The sequence below is a fragment of the Echiichthys vipera genome, assembly GCF_963691815.1.
Source record: "Echiichthys vipera genome assembly, chromosome: 15".
In the NCBI taxonomy this organism is placed as follows: Eukaryota; Metazoa; Chordata; class Actinopteri; order Perciformes; family Trachinidae; genus Echiichthys; species Echiichthys vipera.
Window position 1 is genome coordinate 21,354,033 of NC_139840.1, and position 15,956 is coordinate 21,369,988.

The 15,956-nt window shown below is 42.0% G+C and overlaps 2 protein-coding genes across 2 annotated transcripts; one reads left to right on the forward strand and one right to left on the reverse strand.

The window, feature by feature from the left end:
* The first annotated feature begins 4,997 nt into the window (after positions 1-4,997).
* Positions 4,998-12,503, forward strand: tada1 (transcriptional adaptor 1). The gene is made up of 8 exons (XM_083927788.1): positions 4,998-5,086; positions 6,437-6,528; positions 6,634-6,699; positions 7,533-7,627; positions 7,807-8,019; positions 9,061-9,212; positions 9,387-9,543; positions 10,203-12,503. The coding sequence occupies exons 1-8, from the start codon at positions 5,013-5,015 to the stop codon at positions 10,353-10,355; spliced, it is 1,002 nt and encodes a 333-aa protein (XP_083783914.1). The 5' UTR covers positions 4,998-5,012; the 3' UTR covers positions 10,356-12,503.
* Positions 12,504-12,902: 399 nt separating this feature from the next.
* On the reverse strand, positions 12,903-14,954 carry LOC310958047 (transcription factor Jun-like). Its single transcript, XM_083928845.1, has one exon. It carries the CDS (start codon positions 14,610-14,612, stop codon positions 13,635-13,637), a length of 978 nt encoding a protein of 325 aa, XP_083784971.1. The 5' UTR covers positions 14,613-14,954; the 3' UTR covers positions 12,903-13,634.
* Positions 14,955-15,956: the final 1,002 nt, after the last annotated feature.

Below are 15,956 nucleotides of genomic sequence, written 5' to 3' on the forward strand. Positions count from 1 at the left end.
TGAAGGTACAGAGCGGTAAGCTTACGTTAGCATAAAGACTGGAAGAAGACCCAACTTCAGCCTGGATCTGAAGTTTCAAAGTATGACCCTAACAGCACATCTATATCTCCCTATTTATCATTATATTTCTCACTTTTTTTATTCGTACGGAAATTATAATGTTAAAAACACAAGTTGTAGTTTTACAGGTAGTTGTGCTATGCGCTGGAACTGGTTACTGTTTGCAAAGAAGTAGTCCCACTGAAAACTCCCTGAGACACACAACTTGTTCTTTTTACAGTTCATTTTTTGTACAGAATAGATGATGAAAGGAAGATGTAACGTGAATAAGTGAGCTTAGAGGTGCTGTTTGTTGTTTTGTCCTTTTTACTGTGGATAGAGCTATGCTATGTAATTCCCTGTTTCTACCCTTTTCATGCTAACGTTAGCTAGCCGCCTGCCTCTAGCTTCATATGGAACATACAGACAGGAGAGTGTGAATGATGTTTTCATCTGACTCTGGGCAAGAAAGTGATTACGTCCATTTTGCAAAATGTCAAACTATTCCTTTAAGCACAAATCCAATCATGTGTGTTAATAGATAACTGTGTCCCATCAACAAGCCCTAAGGGTGTTCACAGCTCAGTAGCTCAGACGCTCTCCTCAAGAGTTTTATCGAACATCCATCTGAGAACTCTTGTTCTTTAGATTCAACACTGTTTTGTGACATGGCCACTTTCCTGTCACAAGCCTGCCTCTCAGACGTTGAGTCTATAACCACCCCAGAGACGTGTGGGATGCTCAAGCTATAGCTGAAGTCTTCCAATAACTCTGCCCACCACACACTGAACCCTTACATTTAAACGGCCTCTTGGGGTTATGGAAATGCTCGATGAGACCAGAAAAACCAAACTCCTGCACAGTCAGATGTTGGTACAGAGAAGGTAACATCCTTGGCTCCCTTGACGGACCACACTCAGGCGTGTACCACCTCGAATACCTGGCCAACAGACTGGGGATGACTGAGTGCTGCTGCAGTGTGGTCCGCTGCAGGTTTCAGGGGTGAAAGCCCTCTTTGTCACTGAGTGAAGCTTCGCTGTCTACGAATTTCACCACCAAGATGGCACCAGGCTCGGAAGATTTGCGGAAGAAGCTGGCTGTGCCGCTGTTTGCTGAAAGACATCTGCTGTTGGGGGAATGTCCGTGAGAGTGACTCATTAGCCCTCCAAAGCTCAGTTAGTGTTAACCAGCAAATCAACAGACAGGATGTGGAGCTGTTTTCTTTGAAAATAGGCACCGTGACTAATTTTTGCCCGAAATGGGACAGTTAAACAACTCCATAGCTTAGTCCATTCCTAAGTGCCCTTTTGATTTAAAGCTTAACAGACACTTGTTTAAGATGGGAGATCATTTGGAGGGATCTGGGAAGGCTCATTGAGCCGCAGACAGCTGCATTTTCCACTCTCCCTTATTAGTCTCAAACATGCAGCAGAGTGATATTTCATTTAGCTGCGAAGCACACAAGCGAGTGCAGACTTTGTGAAAAAGAGATTTATTTTAATGAGGGTTTTTTTGACCGAAAGAAGTCATTCTAAGCACCGGTCACAACCCAGAGATAACAAACAAAGGAACATTTGAGCTACGATAAGTGAGCTCCTTGAGTTTCAGCTGACTACTACCAGATATGTCGTCTGTTAAAGACATCTATTAGTGAGCAGAAATTCAGATGGTTTTCATTGTTCATGTGGTTGGCATGAAAAGCTTGTTTATTCTAGACTCAAGCCTTGAAATCCCTTATCAAATGGATCTCCGTTTTAAAGACGTCTGACCTCAGAACACTGTGGAGTCAGCATTAGTCACTGAACCTTATAGTCTACGTATGAGCGTTGACTGTTTCTGGAGATTCTCTTTCACTTATTGTGATAAACGGTGTGAGTCATGGAGGTCTGTTTAAGGCTTCATGACCGCCTGGGGAGACAGAACCAAAAGAGCGATCGCCCTGACTACTCAACTGTTTTTACACCATAGTTAAAACAGTGAAAAACAAAAGGGCCCCCCAGCTTAAAACCGGCTCGAGAGAAGCATGAGCCACAAAGCACAACAGAAGGAACCACAGAAATGTTTTACATCCAGTCCAGTGGAGAATAAAAAAAAAAACACTTCCAGCAGTTGCACTATTTTGGGCTTTTCCTTTAGCAGCTAACAATAATTCCTACAAAAAAGTGCAAAAAAGTAGTTTAAAGCATCAGTTTTATTGATGCTTAAATAAAGAAATAAAAAGTAAATATGCAGGATAGAAATAGAAATAATAGCACGAAAAGAGGAAGATAGCAGATCTTTATATTCAGGATTTAGTTCATTCATTCATTCATCTTCAACCGCTTCTCCCTGTCGGGGGCACAGGGGGCTGGAGCCGATCCCAGGTGACGTCAGGCGTAAGACGGGGTACACCCTGGACAGGACGCCAGTTTATCACAGGGCACATAGAGACGAAGAGAGACAGACAACCATTCACACCTACGGGCAATTTTAGAGTAATCAATTAACCTAACACGTGCATGTCTTTGGAGGAAGACGGAGAACCTGGAGAAAACCCACGCAGACACGGGGAGAACATGCAAACTCCACGCAGAAGGGCCTCAGCCGGAATTCGAACCAGGAACCCTCTCGCTGTGAAGGCGACAGTGCTAAGCACCAATGCTCAAGATAAATTCAGCACACACTTTCAAGTCAAAATAAATGCTGTGTTTTAAATGTAATTACTGCATTTTTTCCCACCAGTTCTCAATCAAGCTCTGCTATTACGTGTAGTTGAAATGGACATTGGAAATTCAGTGTCTCATCTCCTGGTTTAACAGTATTATACATTTTAGCTGCTGCATTGTAAAGCAGCTGCAGATGTGAGGGACTTTTGAATGGTGCAGGAATGTCAGTGGTTAAGATGGGATGTGATACTTTTTCTTATTCTTTAATGACAGCTCTCTCAGATTTTATTAAAACTACTCTGATTCTGCAGCTGGCTTTTTGTTGGAAGGACGTCACTGTCTGGGATCATTAAAATAAGTATTTATTCAGTTAGTGGAGGAAAATATCCCCTGAACATTAATTTTACTGAGCAGCAAAAAGTTAGAAGATCATTAAAAATACATTCCTAGAGCAGAGAAGTGGGAACAAAATGAAACTTTCAGATTTATTTTCTTTATTCACATCAGCTCCTGCTCCAGTGAGCCCATGGTCATTTCAGTTCATGTTTTTGAGACTAAACACGCTCAATCTCAAAAATAACAAGCAACAACACACACAGAGCTGCTTGCAAATTTCAGATAAGACCTTTGTGTCTTGGAATTAAACTTGTCGCTGCATTTTGGGGTGCATGCATCTTGCCCATATTGACCTTGTTACTGTGATGTATGTTGACACTTTGATAAAAGCACATTAGATTTTAAATGCCCTTGGCCAATTTGTATTTTTACTCCACTCTTCTGCACTAAGATTTAAGTGTGAATGGGCTGCCACTAGGCTTTGCAGAATTCAAATCATAGGCATACTACCATCTAGTGGTTATGTGGAGTAGTTGTCCTACCTATACCATCCACTCTGTGGCAGATGACAGGAACAGTCCAGGTAAAACAAGTACTCTGGATGAGCGGTTTGTCAGTGATGAAAAATACATGCTTTAAACCCTTTCTAAGCATTTCACTCTCAAACAAAGAGGACCACGCAACACGTAGCTATAGTTTAATTTAAATTTAGAGATATCAAGATAGTAAGTCCACATGACATAAAACATTTGAAATTAAACTTTGTTAAGAAACAAATCCATGTCTGTATTGGTTAAGTTGTGTGAAGATTTGATCAAAATTATCATTATACATTTTTATTTAGATTATACGCAGCCCCCTACACCCATTATGTATCTGTCATTTTTTTCATATGTATATATATATATATATTTAAATAAATAATATTTAAGTATTGTTAAGTTAATATAACAATTATTATGTAGAATTTGTTGGTGATTCATATTTTGTTCATAAATGCATACTTTTTAAATGTATTTATTGATTGCAAAATCAAAAAGGCATACATCCTATTCAAGATAATACAAGTTCTATAAAAGACTACAAACAATTGAGCGAGTGACATGAATAACAGGTACGCCTCCTGCTGCTATTATCACTATCTCTCATATGTACCATCATTAGTTTTATAAATTAAACATAACAACTTCTCCAGTAATATTTCACAGCTGTTATTACCTATACTCACCATTGATCACATTTACCCCCATAATTATTATCATTGTCATATTCTATCACCTTAGCTATACTAGGTGATAGGTGGTATACTATTAGGTGTATAGATATTATTATAGTTACTTTTACTTTTGTGGTTGCTTGCATCTCTGGGACTGTCGCTCTCTGTCTCTCTCTGTCCATCTGTCTTCTCTCTTTTCTTCTTCCCCAACCAGTCAAGACATAACCTCAACAGGGACAGTTTTTGTTGCCAATGTGTGCACAAGATTGATTTGCTGCTCATGGGGAAATTGTTGGGTAAAACCATAAATAAGTAATAGAGTGTGTGGTCTTTACCTACTCCATATGTAGTGTTCTGAGATGACTTTTGTTATGAATTGGCTCTGTAGGGGGCGGCAGTAGCTCAGTCCATAGGTGACTTGGCTGGGAACCGTAGGGTCGCTGGTTCAAGTCCCTGTGTGTCCCTGTGTGGACCATGAATGGCTGGAGTGGTGCCAGTTCATCTCCTGGGCACTGCTGAGAAAATTACAAGACAAAGCTAAATAATAATAATAATAATAATAATAGTAATACATTAATAAAATAAAATCTTAAACACTAAAAATCAGTAAAAAATACATGAGGTCAGCCAGGAGATAAGGTACGGAGATATTTATAGATAAATGAAAACTTCATAAAAACTTAAATGCTTCAATCAAGTTTCCAAGACAAAAAAGGAACCTTCACTCTCTGTCGCAGGATGATGACGTCGTTGTAGGACTGTTGAGCCATAACGTCATGGCAGCTCACGCTAGCGAGCTCGAGATTGCAAAGAAAAATTTAACTGATGCAATTGGCGATAATGTCAAACAGTAAGTAACACGTAGTGTGTGTTTGTGTGTGTTTTCTTTGTGGTGTTGGTTCACTAGGATTTGTTCTTAGTTTACCGCTGAAATGCAAAGTATTTGACCGTTAGCTAGCTACGTGGAAACTAGCAGCTTGCTAATGTTTGTAGCATTTCTCCTCAGAAACAGTTATCTTTGAGGCACATATTTGCACTTATTCGGTATTTATCGTGTGCTCTCGGGAGGAAGTGATGCATATAACGGACGGGGAGTGTATGGCAAGCGGTTTTAGCATGTAATAGCTAAAGTGAATATGTATTGCAGGTATCTGTAATTCAATTCTTCCTAGTCAAAAACAGCATTTCGGACATTTACAATGACATTCTTACTAGTACAAATAACGTCGCTTTTGCCATTCATGTGTAATTCAATTCTAGATATCCACAATTACATTTTGGATATCTAGAATGAACATTCTGGATATCTGTAATGTAATTATTACTAGGAAAAACTCCTATTTCAGATATATACAATCAGATTGTTACTTTGTGTGTGTGTGTGTGTGTGTGTGTGTGTGTGTGTGTGTATAAACTGAATAATAACAGAGTGAACAAATGTAATTCTTCTTCTACTAATTCATTAATTTCAGATATCCCAAATGAAAAACCATTACGGCTATCTATGAGCACAATTTTGACAAAACACATTCTGACTAGTAAATATGTCATTACAGACATGTAGCCTACATCTGCAATTTTCCTAGTAATATTCACATTACATATATCCAGAATGTTTATTCTAGATATGTAAAATGTAATTGTTGATATCTAGAATTAAAAGCCCAACACACATGAATGGCAAAAGTGACGTCATTTGAATGAATGATGTTGTGGATATCTAAAATGACAATTGTAGATAGATCTGAAAGTATCATTCTGACTCGTAAGAATTCAGTTTTGACTAGGAGAAATGGTATTATGGAGATCTAAAATGTTATTACAGATAGGAGTGTGAGTCGATTAAATGTTAAAACTGTTTGCTATAGGAGTGTGACATTATCTCCACCGCATTTAACAGTGTTCTAATGGTAATGTAAGTTTCAAATGTATTTGGTTGTGTAAAGTAAGCACTAACTAAAAAGAAAAGAGGGTAAACGAGAGAAAATGTGAAAGTTTTTCATTAATTTTCATTTAGTGCTTAAGTTTTTGATGCTCTTGTCTGAACGCTTGAATGTCTGAACGCTTGAAGACATAATGAGACATGAGGGTTAGCTATATTATGTGTGACAGGTTTGTTTATGAAATTAAAACAGTGTTGTGAACGCACCTTAACTCTTTGTCTTTTTTGATGTTTTACGTCTGTTGCCTCTCCCTGAAGTTATTGGGCAAACCTGAAGCTGTGGTTCAAACAAAAGATCAGCAAGGAGGAGTTTGACGTTGAAGCACGCCGTCTGTTGGCACAGGAGAATGGTGAGTAAGCAAGAAAAATACTTTATTTTGTAACTATGTTGAAAAATTGACGCTATCTGGAAAAAGCGTTGCTTATTTTGTCTTTTTCTCCTCCTTTCTCTACAGTCCATGTTCACAATGATTTTCTCCTGGCCATTCTCACACGCTGCCAGATCATTGTCTCCACACCAGGTCAGATTTTTGTTTAATTTCTTTTCTCTGAAACTGCACGTGAGCTCGTGTTTATGTTAAAGCTGGGTTTTATTGACATTGACAGTTCCATAATCTCTTGTAACTTTATTAGCTATTTATTTTATTTATTTGTTGTATACATTTTATTGTCTTAGGCATTGGAGACTTAGGACGAAGAATGACATTGTTAAGTTAATTGATTTAGTAACAGAATTTGAAAATGTATGATCTTTCCAAAGACAGTAAGCGGCGAATGTTGTTTAAAAGTCATATCAAACTAAAGAGAAATGTTCATTTAAATGGCATCTGCCTTTATTTTCAGTGTACATTTACATTTTATTACATGTGATGTTGTTCATACTTAGGCCTTAAGCATTCCTACAATATTAATATATTTGATTGTGAAAACTAATTGTTATATTGGCAAAGCATAGCAAATAAGAAGTAGGATTGAGTAAATGAAAATAAAGTAGGTTAGTGTGGTGTTGCATACCTGTACATTTACACAATTACAATATATACACACACACACACACACACACACACACACACACACACACACACACACACACACACACACACACACACACACACACACACACACACACACACACACACACACACACACCTAATCATACCTACATCAGAGTTCGTACGGGTGCTTGAAATGCTTGAAAATGCTTGAATTTTGGATAAAGTGCTTGAAAATGCGTTAAATTTCACAATTTGGAAAACCAAACCTTGGAAAAGGTGTCCGAACCTGTACATGCAATCAAATAAGTTTTACATACAAGTTTCTTCATTGCATGTTGTGTTCTTAAACTGTCCTCTAGAGGGCGCAGGACCATTACAGTGGCAAGGTGGCCCTGCTTCAAAGCCTGGAAAACCAAAGGGGAAGAAGAAATGTTCCTCTAGACAGAAATTTGATGTAAGTACTTATTCTCTTATTCGTCCCTGCAGAGACTAGGAGCTTTTCCAAATGTTGAAATGTTTTCAAATACGGCAATTGCTTAAATCATCTTTTAAATGGCTAGTGGTATTCAGTTAATCTCTAAATGCTGGAACAACCGTCATTCCGATGACTGTGTGTCTTGTTTGCGTCTTCAGCATCGTTTCCAGCCACAGAACCCTCTGAGCGCCGCCCAGCCTTTCAGCCCACGGGAGGTGGGGGGTGAGGAGGAGGAGCTGCGTCTCAGTGCCCACACTCTGCTGTTGCCGACGCGGGGGCAGCTGGAGGCCCGTATGATGGTGACGGCCTTTGAACTGGGCCTAGATAACATCACAGAAGATGCCGTCAGCAGCATGATCCATGCTGTTGAGGTTTGTAGCAACCGTCTGTCGGCAGTGTTGAGTCAGGGCTGCAACGAACAATTACTTTTGTTATCCATTAGCCTGCAGATTATTTTATGTTATATTCATGGATTAATCATTTTGTCTATGAATTGTAGGAAAATAGTGAAATATATCCATGGTGCTGTCTTTAAACCTCTTGTTTTGTCAATCCAAGATATTCAGTTTAATGTTATTAAAAACAGAGAAAAGCAAGAAATTTCCATTTTTAAGAGACAGTACATATGGATTATGACCGGAAGAACAAGGTCGCGGGTACAAGCGGCCAAAATGGGTTTTCTCAGGAGGGTGGCTGGAGTCTCCCTTAGAGATAGGGTGAGAAGTTCAGCCATCCGTGAGGAACTCGGAGTAGAGCCGCTGCTCCTTTTGCGTTGAAAGGAGCCAGTTGAGGTGGTTCGGGCATCTAGTAAGGATGAACCCTGGGCGCCTCCCTAGGGAGGTGTTCCAGGCACGACCAGCTGGGAGGAGGCCTCGGGGAAGACCCAGGACTAGGTGGAGAGATTATATCTCCACACTGGCCTGGGAACGCCTCGGGATCCCCCAGTTAGAGCTGGTTAATGTGGCCCGGGAAAGGGAAGTTTAGGGTACCCTGCTAAAGCTGCTGCCCCCGCGACCTGACCCCAGATAAGCAGTTGAAGATGAGATGAGATGATGAGTACATATGGAGTAGGTAAAGACCACACACTCTGACATATTTATGCTTTTACCCAACAATTTCCCCATGAGCAGCAACAGCAATCTTGTGCACACAGTGGTAACAAAAACTTTCCCAGCTCTATCCAGCTATAAGGTTATGTCTTGACTGGTTGGGGAGGAAGAAAAGAGAGAAAGACAGTAGTTCTCTAATTTCGGTAAAGCTCATAGAACTCAACTTTCCATTGACATCCATGCAGAGGCTTCAAATGAATGGAGAGTTTTATTTTCTCTACCACTTATTAAGTATGACTGACTGCTGCTGTGTTTACCCTGGAGACTGAGCAAAGCTTGACTTACTGCCCTGATTTATTTCAGCACCACTTGAAAGACGTCCTGACGGCTGTCATCACCCGGAGGAAGGCGTATAGGTTACGAGATGGACGCTTCCTCTATGCCTTTGGCAGTGATGTCACACCGCAGCCTTATCTGAAAAACAGCCTCGCTGCTTACCACAGTGTTACTGAATGGTGGGGATAACTGTGTTAGCTCCTTTAGTATATACACATTGTTCAGGTTTAAAAGTTAATGTAGATATATCTACTCTTAAACATACAGCCGTTTTTGCTGCAGTAATTAAAGGGTAGTGGTAATACTGCTCACATTTTTCAGTCCACAGTAATTATTCCCTTTTTGTCTTTCAGTCCCCCTCCGAGCGCTTCTCTCCCTGCAGGTCCACCGCCTCAAGTGTCACCTGATGAGGCCGAGCAACAAGCTGTTCACTTATTGGCTTGTTCTGCTGACAGTCTGCCTGCGCCCCTCCCTCCAATCAGCATGTTTGATCTCCTGGAGGCTTTACAGGTCAGAGGCATGGGCTTAATGTGTATTCCTGGTCACAGGACCTGTTACAGATGTAGCGCGTAGTATTTGAAACAACCCGAATTCAGCATATGAAATGATTGTTTTATTTAATATTCCCAAGCATTTGAACAAATCTAGTTTCAGAGTTGTTTTTCATCCTCTTTCTTTCTCATTTTTGGACAGTTTATGGACTAAATAACAGATCAAGAAAATAGTCCTTAATGCCACTCTAGTCATTAAATAATTAACTTTAGAGACCTTATCCTGAAAAGATAAGCTTCATACATTTTGACATATGATCTCATTATTCATAATCAAAGAGTGTTATTCAGTCCGTGTGTAGAAGTATGTGAGCTTTAATAACTTTGTTTATAAGTAATGACCTCGTACTTAAATGCTGGTCACAGAAAATAATTGTATTTACACTTAAAATACACAACACTTTCCACTTAATATTTATAATGTTTAAATAATATAATTGTGTGCTGTCTGGTTGTCATATTTTGAAATGTTGTTGTTATATTTGTGAACTGTGCTCAGAACACTTTGATTTCTGTTTATCACTGGATTTGTTCACATTAATAGTTCTGGCTTGCCCTCATGTAACATTCAGAGGTTTGTCTGCTTAAAGGTCTTCCTGAAACATTTGTTTGATGTAGGTTCACCACGGTGTGATGCCATCCCACACTATGTACGCCCTGAACATGGAGCGTATCCTGTCACGGCTCTGGCACCCGAGCCACGAAGAACTAGAGCAGGACCACGTACACCGGCAGCGCCTCGCTGGGAAAGAGGGTGTGCTCGTCAGCTGAGAACCACTGATGCAGGACTGCATGTGAACTGTGGATATCATCAGGAACCAAACACAAAAATAATCCCCACATAAGAACGGATGGGGAACAGTGTGCCCAAAAATCTGAATACCTTTTTATAATGCTTGGAAAATAACATCCCTGTTGCACAAAGAGATAAAACATGAGTGGAGCGAGATGAAACTAAACATTTGGACACAGAGTGGGCAGTCCACTCCAGCCAATAACTGGCAAATTATTTTTGTCTGTTCCACCGGCCATTTTGGAAGACGACCAACCATCGTTTGAATCTTCTGTTATGCAGTGAGAAACTGAGTTGGTGGTAAAATACTGAAGTATTGCACTTAGGAACGATTAAAACTATATAAAGGTCTTAAAGGCCCTGTAGATTACACACAAGTGTTTTCACTTAATCTGTCTGATCAGCTTTCATCTCAGGTTGAAGTTGGGGGTAGCGCGATGATGAGAATTTCATGAGTTCATCTGAATCATGAAAATAGATGGAAGTTGTCCCGCCTTAGTCTCACATTGCCAGACCTCAGTGCTGTGGAGATAGGTCTGGACAACACAAGTTGATATTCTGGTATAGGTTGTGTACAGATGCTTCCCTACCACCTATACTGACCATAACCAGTTAAGGTTAATGCCAAACCTCAACCATCCTGCGAGACTTGGGCAAATTGTGGGTTACCACCTATACACGACTGGGAAAAGTGCTAAGCCCCAGATGCAGTGACGGTGCCCTTGAAAAGTAGCGGAAATAGCTGAAGGACAGGAGAATGTCTGCCATCTGAAACGTAACACACGACCACAGCAGGCTTTATAGCCACACTGTACATCTGGTTGATCCCGCCTCAACAGGTGCAACTGAAATGTCAATCAAGCCCTCTTCAGATTGGCTGAGAAGCCTAATGAAGCAGTTAAGTGAAAACACTGTGTGTGGGTTTACAGTGGGTGTGTAGGTGGCAACCAGCTGTCTCCAGTGTCATCACACCCCTCATGAAAATAGCTTGAAATGGTCCCCTAAGTATTCCTAAAACATTTACTGGTGTCTGTTTTTAAAGGCCAGCGGGCATCCATCAGTGTTGGTGGTCCACAAATGTGTGTAGAGATTAAAGTGTAATTCCGGCACAAAATCATCCCATGGTCTTTTTCGGCACTTACATACATCAAAAAAGCCACCGAGACAGTTTTTTTTAGTGTATGAACTATTAACGTAGAAACCTTGGGGAGTCGCTAACAGCCGGACATGGCTAACACTGATCAGCTCAGGGCAGTAGGGTGAAGACATTAAATTGGCTTTTTTAACCACTAATATTGCTAAAAATTACAGCAAACCTCTGCAGCAGCATGAGAAGAGTCCCTACACAGAAAACAAAGCACCAACAATGTAGTTAGTGAACCCAGAGTTTATTGAAAGAGTGTTTTGAAAGACTTACCAACTGGCCCAGCTCCTCTCGTAGTAAAGTCCATTCAAGTCGATAACAAATGCAATTCGAAAGGAAGGAGCCCATTGGTGCTTTGTTTTTTGGCCGTTTTTCAAGCCTTTTTTATATAGGGAAATGGGGTGGGGAGAGACATACAGCAAAGGGCCTCAGGTCGGAGTCAAACCTGCAGTCGCTGCCTCGAGGACCTTCAGCCTCTTTACATGGGGCGGCAGCTCTCACCACTCAGCCACCCTGATGTCCTAATGCTTTGTTTTCTGTGTAAGGACTCTTCTCATGCTACTGCAGAGGTTTGGTGTTATTTTGAACAGTATTAGTGGTTAAAAAAAAGACATTTTAATGCCTTCACCGTACTTCCCTGAGCTAATCAGTGTAAACATCCGGCTGTTAGCGACTCCCAGATTTCTCCATTTATAGTTTACACACACAAAGAAAAACTGTCTTGATGGCTTATTTGATGTCTTTAAGTGCCGGAATCACGGGATCATTTCCCACCAGAATTACACTTTAAGCTTTATGTTGTATTTCTCAGCGCACTTGAATACCTGTTCGTCATGTTTGTGTGCAGCTTCTAGCTCAGGTTGAAATGTGTATGAATTTTTTACCTTTTTTTCTTTTTTCTACACAAACATTGTTTTGTAATTTCAATTACACACAGTAGATCGGGAAATAAAATAAAAATGTTTTTCTTTGTACAAGTTCATTACAATCTTATAGATTAAGACTATTCCTTACATCATCCTGCACCTCAACACACTCCCAAAAGTGTTTCAAACAAATCTGCTTATGCTCCCTCTTAAGAGTCACCAGCTGTAGTGGGAGGATGATTCAGACCTACGCACACACTCGTCCCAGTGCGCATTGAGGACCTCCTGCCATATTTGGCTGCCTGCTGCTCACTTCCGACACCGCGCCGTCCAATCAGAGGCCGCGTAGAGTCACCAACCATTACAACAGCCACACACGCACGCACACACACTGCACTGGTGACTCAATATCCCGTCCGCCCCAGTTCCTTCAATAACAAACACTTCACGTAAAAGACTGCTCAATGATGAATTATTCAGTAGACACACAGAAGTACTCACACATCTCACGTGTCCAACATTTTTATTTTGTCATATTTACAGTTCTGAAGTGCTCAAAATACAGCGTACAAATATTATTACAAAGTGTTAACTCAGGTCTAACGTATGTTACACCTTTATCACAAAGTTGTATGAACATAAGGGTTAAGAAAGTAAGGCTGTTTCGTCAGTAAACGCTACACACACCTTGCCAAAAGGTGTGAGACATTTCTTTTGTGTTAGTGTTACTCTGTACATACGGTATAGTCGCTGGTGGGGTACTCAGTGCTTCAACTCAATGCATACATTGCTACTTGACATAGTGGGACGTCTCGTTCACATTGTGTTTCTGTCCTTTTTGCAATTTGATCCTCCAGGTGCTGTGTCAAGGCTGCGTGGGACTTCATCTAATTTATAATTAGCTGAAGTCTAAGTATGAACGCCTGACATTTTACCCTGGCTTGACTGAATATACATTTCCATCTTGTAGTTCTGTGTTAAAACAAAAAGACAAAACTGCTCTGTCCGTCTGTGCAATAGGTTTGGAGGGCACTGCTCTGTGATGATTCACCCCACTGACCGATTACAAGTGTCTTGTCAGTCTCCATTCTTGCTCTTTGTCTGCAGAAACTTAGTGGATCCAGCCTGAGCGGATAGATAATTTGGTGGGGAAGTTCAATGCCCCGCAAGGCTAAAAGGAACCACTCGAAGCTGCATTTGGTCCCCAAGAAATGTCCCTTGGTTATTCCCCCACCCCCCTTGGCAGTCTAGTACGCTTGGAGCTGCTGCGTCAAAATGAGCTGGCAGCCGCTGTTAACATGGTCCATGACCTTTTGCTTGAGCAGAGCCAGCTCGTCCCGGAGGACGTTGGCAGAGGAAACCAACTCCGTGTTTTGGTTTTTCAGGTTTTTGACCCTGTCCTCCAGCCGGGAGATCCTCTCCAGCTTCCTTTTCCGGCACTTGGACGCGGCCACCCTGTTCCTCATGCGCTTCCTCTCCGCTTTGATGCGCTCCTGGTTCTCCATGTTGATGGGGGAGAGCGGCGGGGTGTCGCCGGACATCTCGGGCACAGTCTGTGGCTCCTCTTTGAGCGCGTGTAGCCGCGAGTGCTGCTGCGCAGCCGCCGCCAGGTGGTGGTCCATGTGGTTGTGGGGCGGCTGGGTTGGGTTGGCTGTGTAACTTATGGGTGGTGGCCTCTCGTTGGCAGGTGCAGACGCGGAGCCCACAGCCCGGTTGAAAGCAGCCAAGTTTGTATACTCCGGCGGGTCGGTGCGCACCGTGCAGCTGTAGGATATCCCGCCGCTCTCGGACGCAGCAGGGCCGGATGCCAAGCTGCTGGCCGCGCCGCTCTGTGCGTCAGCGTGGGCGGCGGGGGGCTGCTGGTGGTAGTGCAGCTCAGCCAGTGCCCTCACAAACCCCTCCGCGAAGCCCTCCTGCTCGTCGGTGATGTTCTTGGGACACACGAACTGGGTCGGGGTGGGAGTCGTGAGTCCGGTGCAGGACTGAATGATTAACCTCTCCAGCTCAGGCGAGGCCAGCTTTAGCAAGCCCACATCGGGGGACGTCAGGATGTCCAGGGCCTTGGCGCTCAGCTGGGGCTTGAAGTTTTTCGGGTCGTTCAGGTTCAGCGTCATGGTCTGCTTGAGGGTTTTGGGGTTGAAGCCGTACACCGTCGGCCCGCTATGCTGAGAGCTGGAGGCGTTCACAGCTTCGTCGTAAAACGTCGCTTCCATTTTTCTGGACATAAAGTTTCTTTTAATCACCTTGAGGGAGGTCTGTCCTCCTTTTTTTTTCTTTAAATAAAAAATACTGCTTACATGTGTCCTGTGACTCCGTGCGCTCTCTCGGCTGTTTTCTGATAAGAGTCCGCCTATTGTTGAAGTTCAACTCACTTGACAACTTGGTGTCCTGAGAAAACTTTTCTCTTGTCAACGATCATCAACAAACACCGCCGTCGTCCCTCCGCTGAGCCTCACTGTTACTGTTATTGTTGTGGTTGTTGTTGTTGTTTTCGACACCTGAAGTCTCCTCTTTGATGGGTCCTCCTTCCCCGCAAAAGCTCAAACAAACGGCGCCTCTATGGGGATAATACTTTCTATCACTTCCAACGTGGAGACGAACTTTATCCACCTCTAAGCTGCAGCTCTACTGAAAATAACAATGATGTCATTTCTACGGCCTCTGATTGGCTGGAGGGGCTTCAGGGGGCGGGGTATGTCTAATGACATGCAGGTTGCTCTGACAACTAGCCATATCCCCGCCCCCCCGCGATGGTTTATGGGATTAGGTAATGCAAACGCTGGAGCGGTGTACTCTGGGATTACGTAGTGTTTTTGAATATTTAGTTACCCGCTCAATTATTAGTTACCCATCCTGAAGTGACGGCTCACCCAGACGGCCTGTGAAGACGTCTAACCTCGATTAACACGTTATAGAAAATTAACATAATTTCAGAAAGATGTTTTTGATAAGATACATAATGTAAAGTTGCATAAAAGCACGTTTAAATAGTCACTAATGCATAATACTAACCTCACATTGTCAGTGTCTGTAGCTAAATGCTGTTATAAGTTCAGAAGACCTTGTCTTGGATGGGAAGTAGTTAAGGGTTAAAGATGGAAAAAAGAAAATGAGGTCACACCTGCAGCACGAGCTCTGTTGTTCTAAAGCAACATAAAAAAAACGACTTTCCACAACAGTGCATGTTTCAGGTGCGAAGGGGGAGGATTTGTTTTTATCAGTCACACAATCAACTTTATTGGCCAAGTATAACACATACACAAAATATTTTAACTACTGTAGCTCTCAATATACTTACAAACACACAGAGACAGACATAAAACAACAGTCAACATACATGAAAAATTCCCCACTTCATTCAGGAGCAAGACACACAGGCTTTATAGTGTTCTTTGTCTGTGGTTGCTTTGCCCCTTTTTGAAGTCGTTTTGGACATCTCTTTGTGGTCATTTTCTTGTCTTTGTGGTCCTTTAGTGTCTCTTTGTAGCTATATTGTGTCTTTATGGTCATTCTGTATCTCCTTGTGGTTGTTTTGTGTCCCTTTGCGGTCATATTGTGTCTCTTTGTGT

Coding starts and splice junctions, on each gene's coding strand:
- tada1 (XM_083927788.1), top strand. CDS start 5,013: ATGGCAGCTCACGCTAGCGAGCTCGAGATTGCAAAGAAAAATTTAACT. Junction 5,087..6,436: donor ATTGGCGATAATGTCAAACA/GTAAGTAACACG, acceptor CTCTCCCTGAAG/TTATTGGGCAAACCTGAAGC. Junction 6,529..6,633: donor TCTGTTGGCACAGGAGAATG/GTGAGTAAGCAA, acceptor CTTTCTCTACAG/TCCATGTTCACAATGATTTT.
- LOC310958047 (XM_083928845.1), bottom strand. CDS start 14,612: ATGTCCAGAAAAATGGAAGCGACGTTTTACGACGAAGCTGTGAACGCC.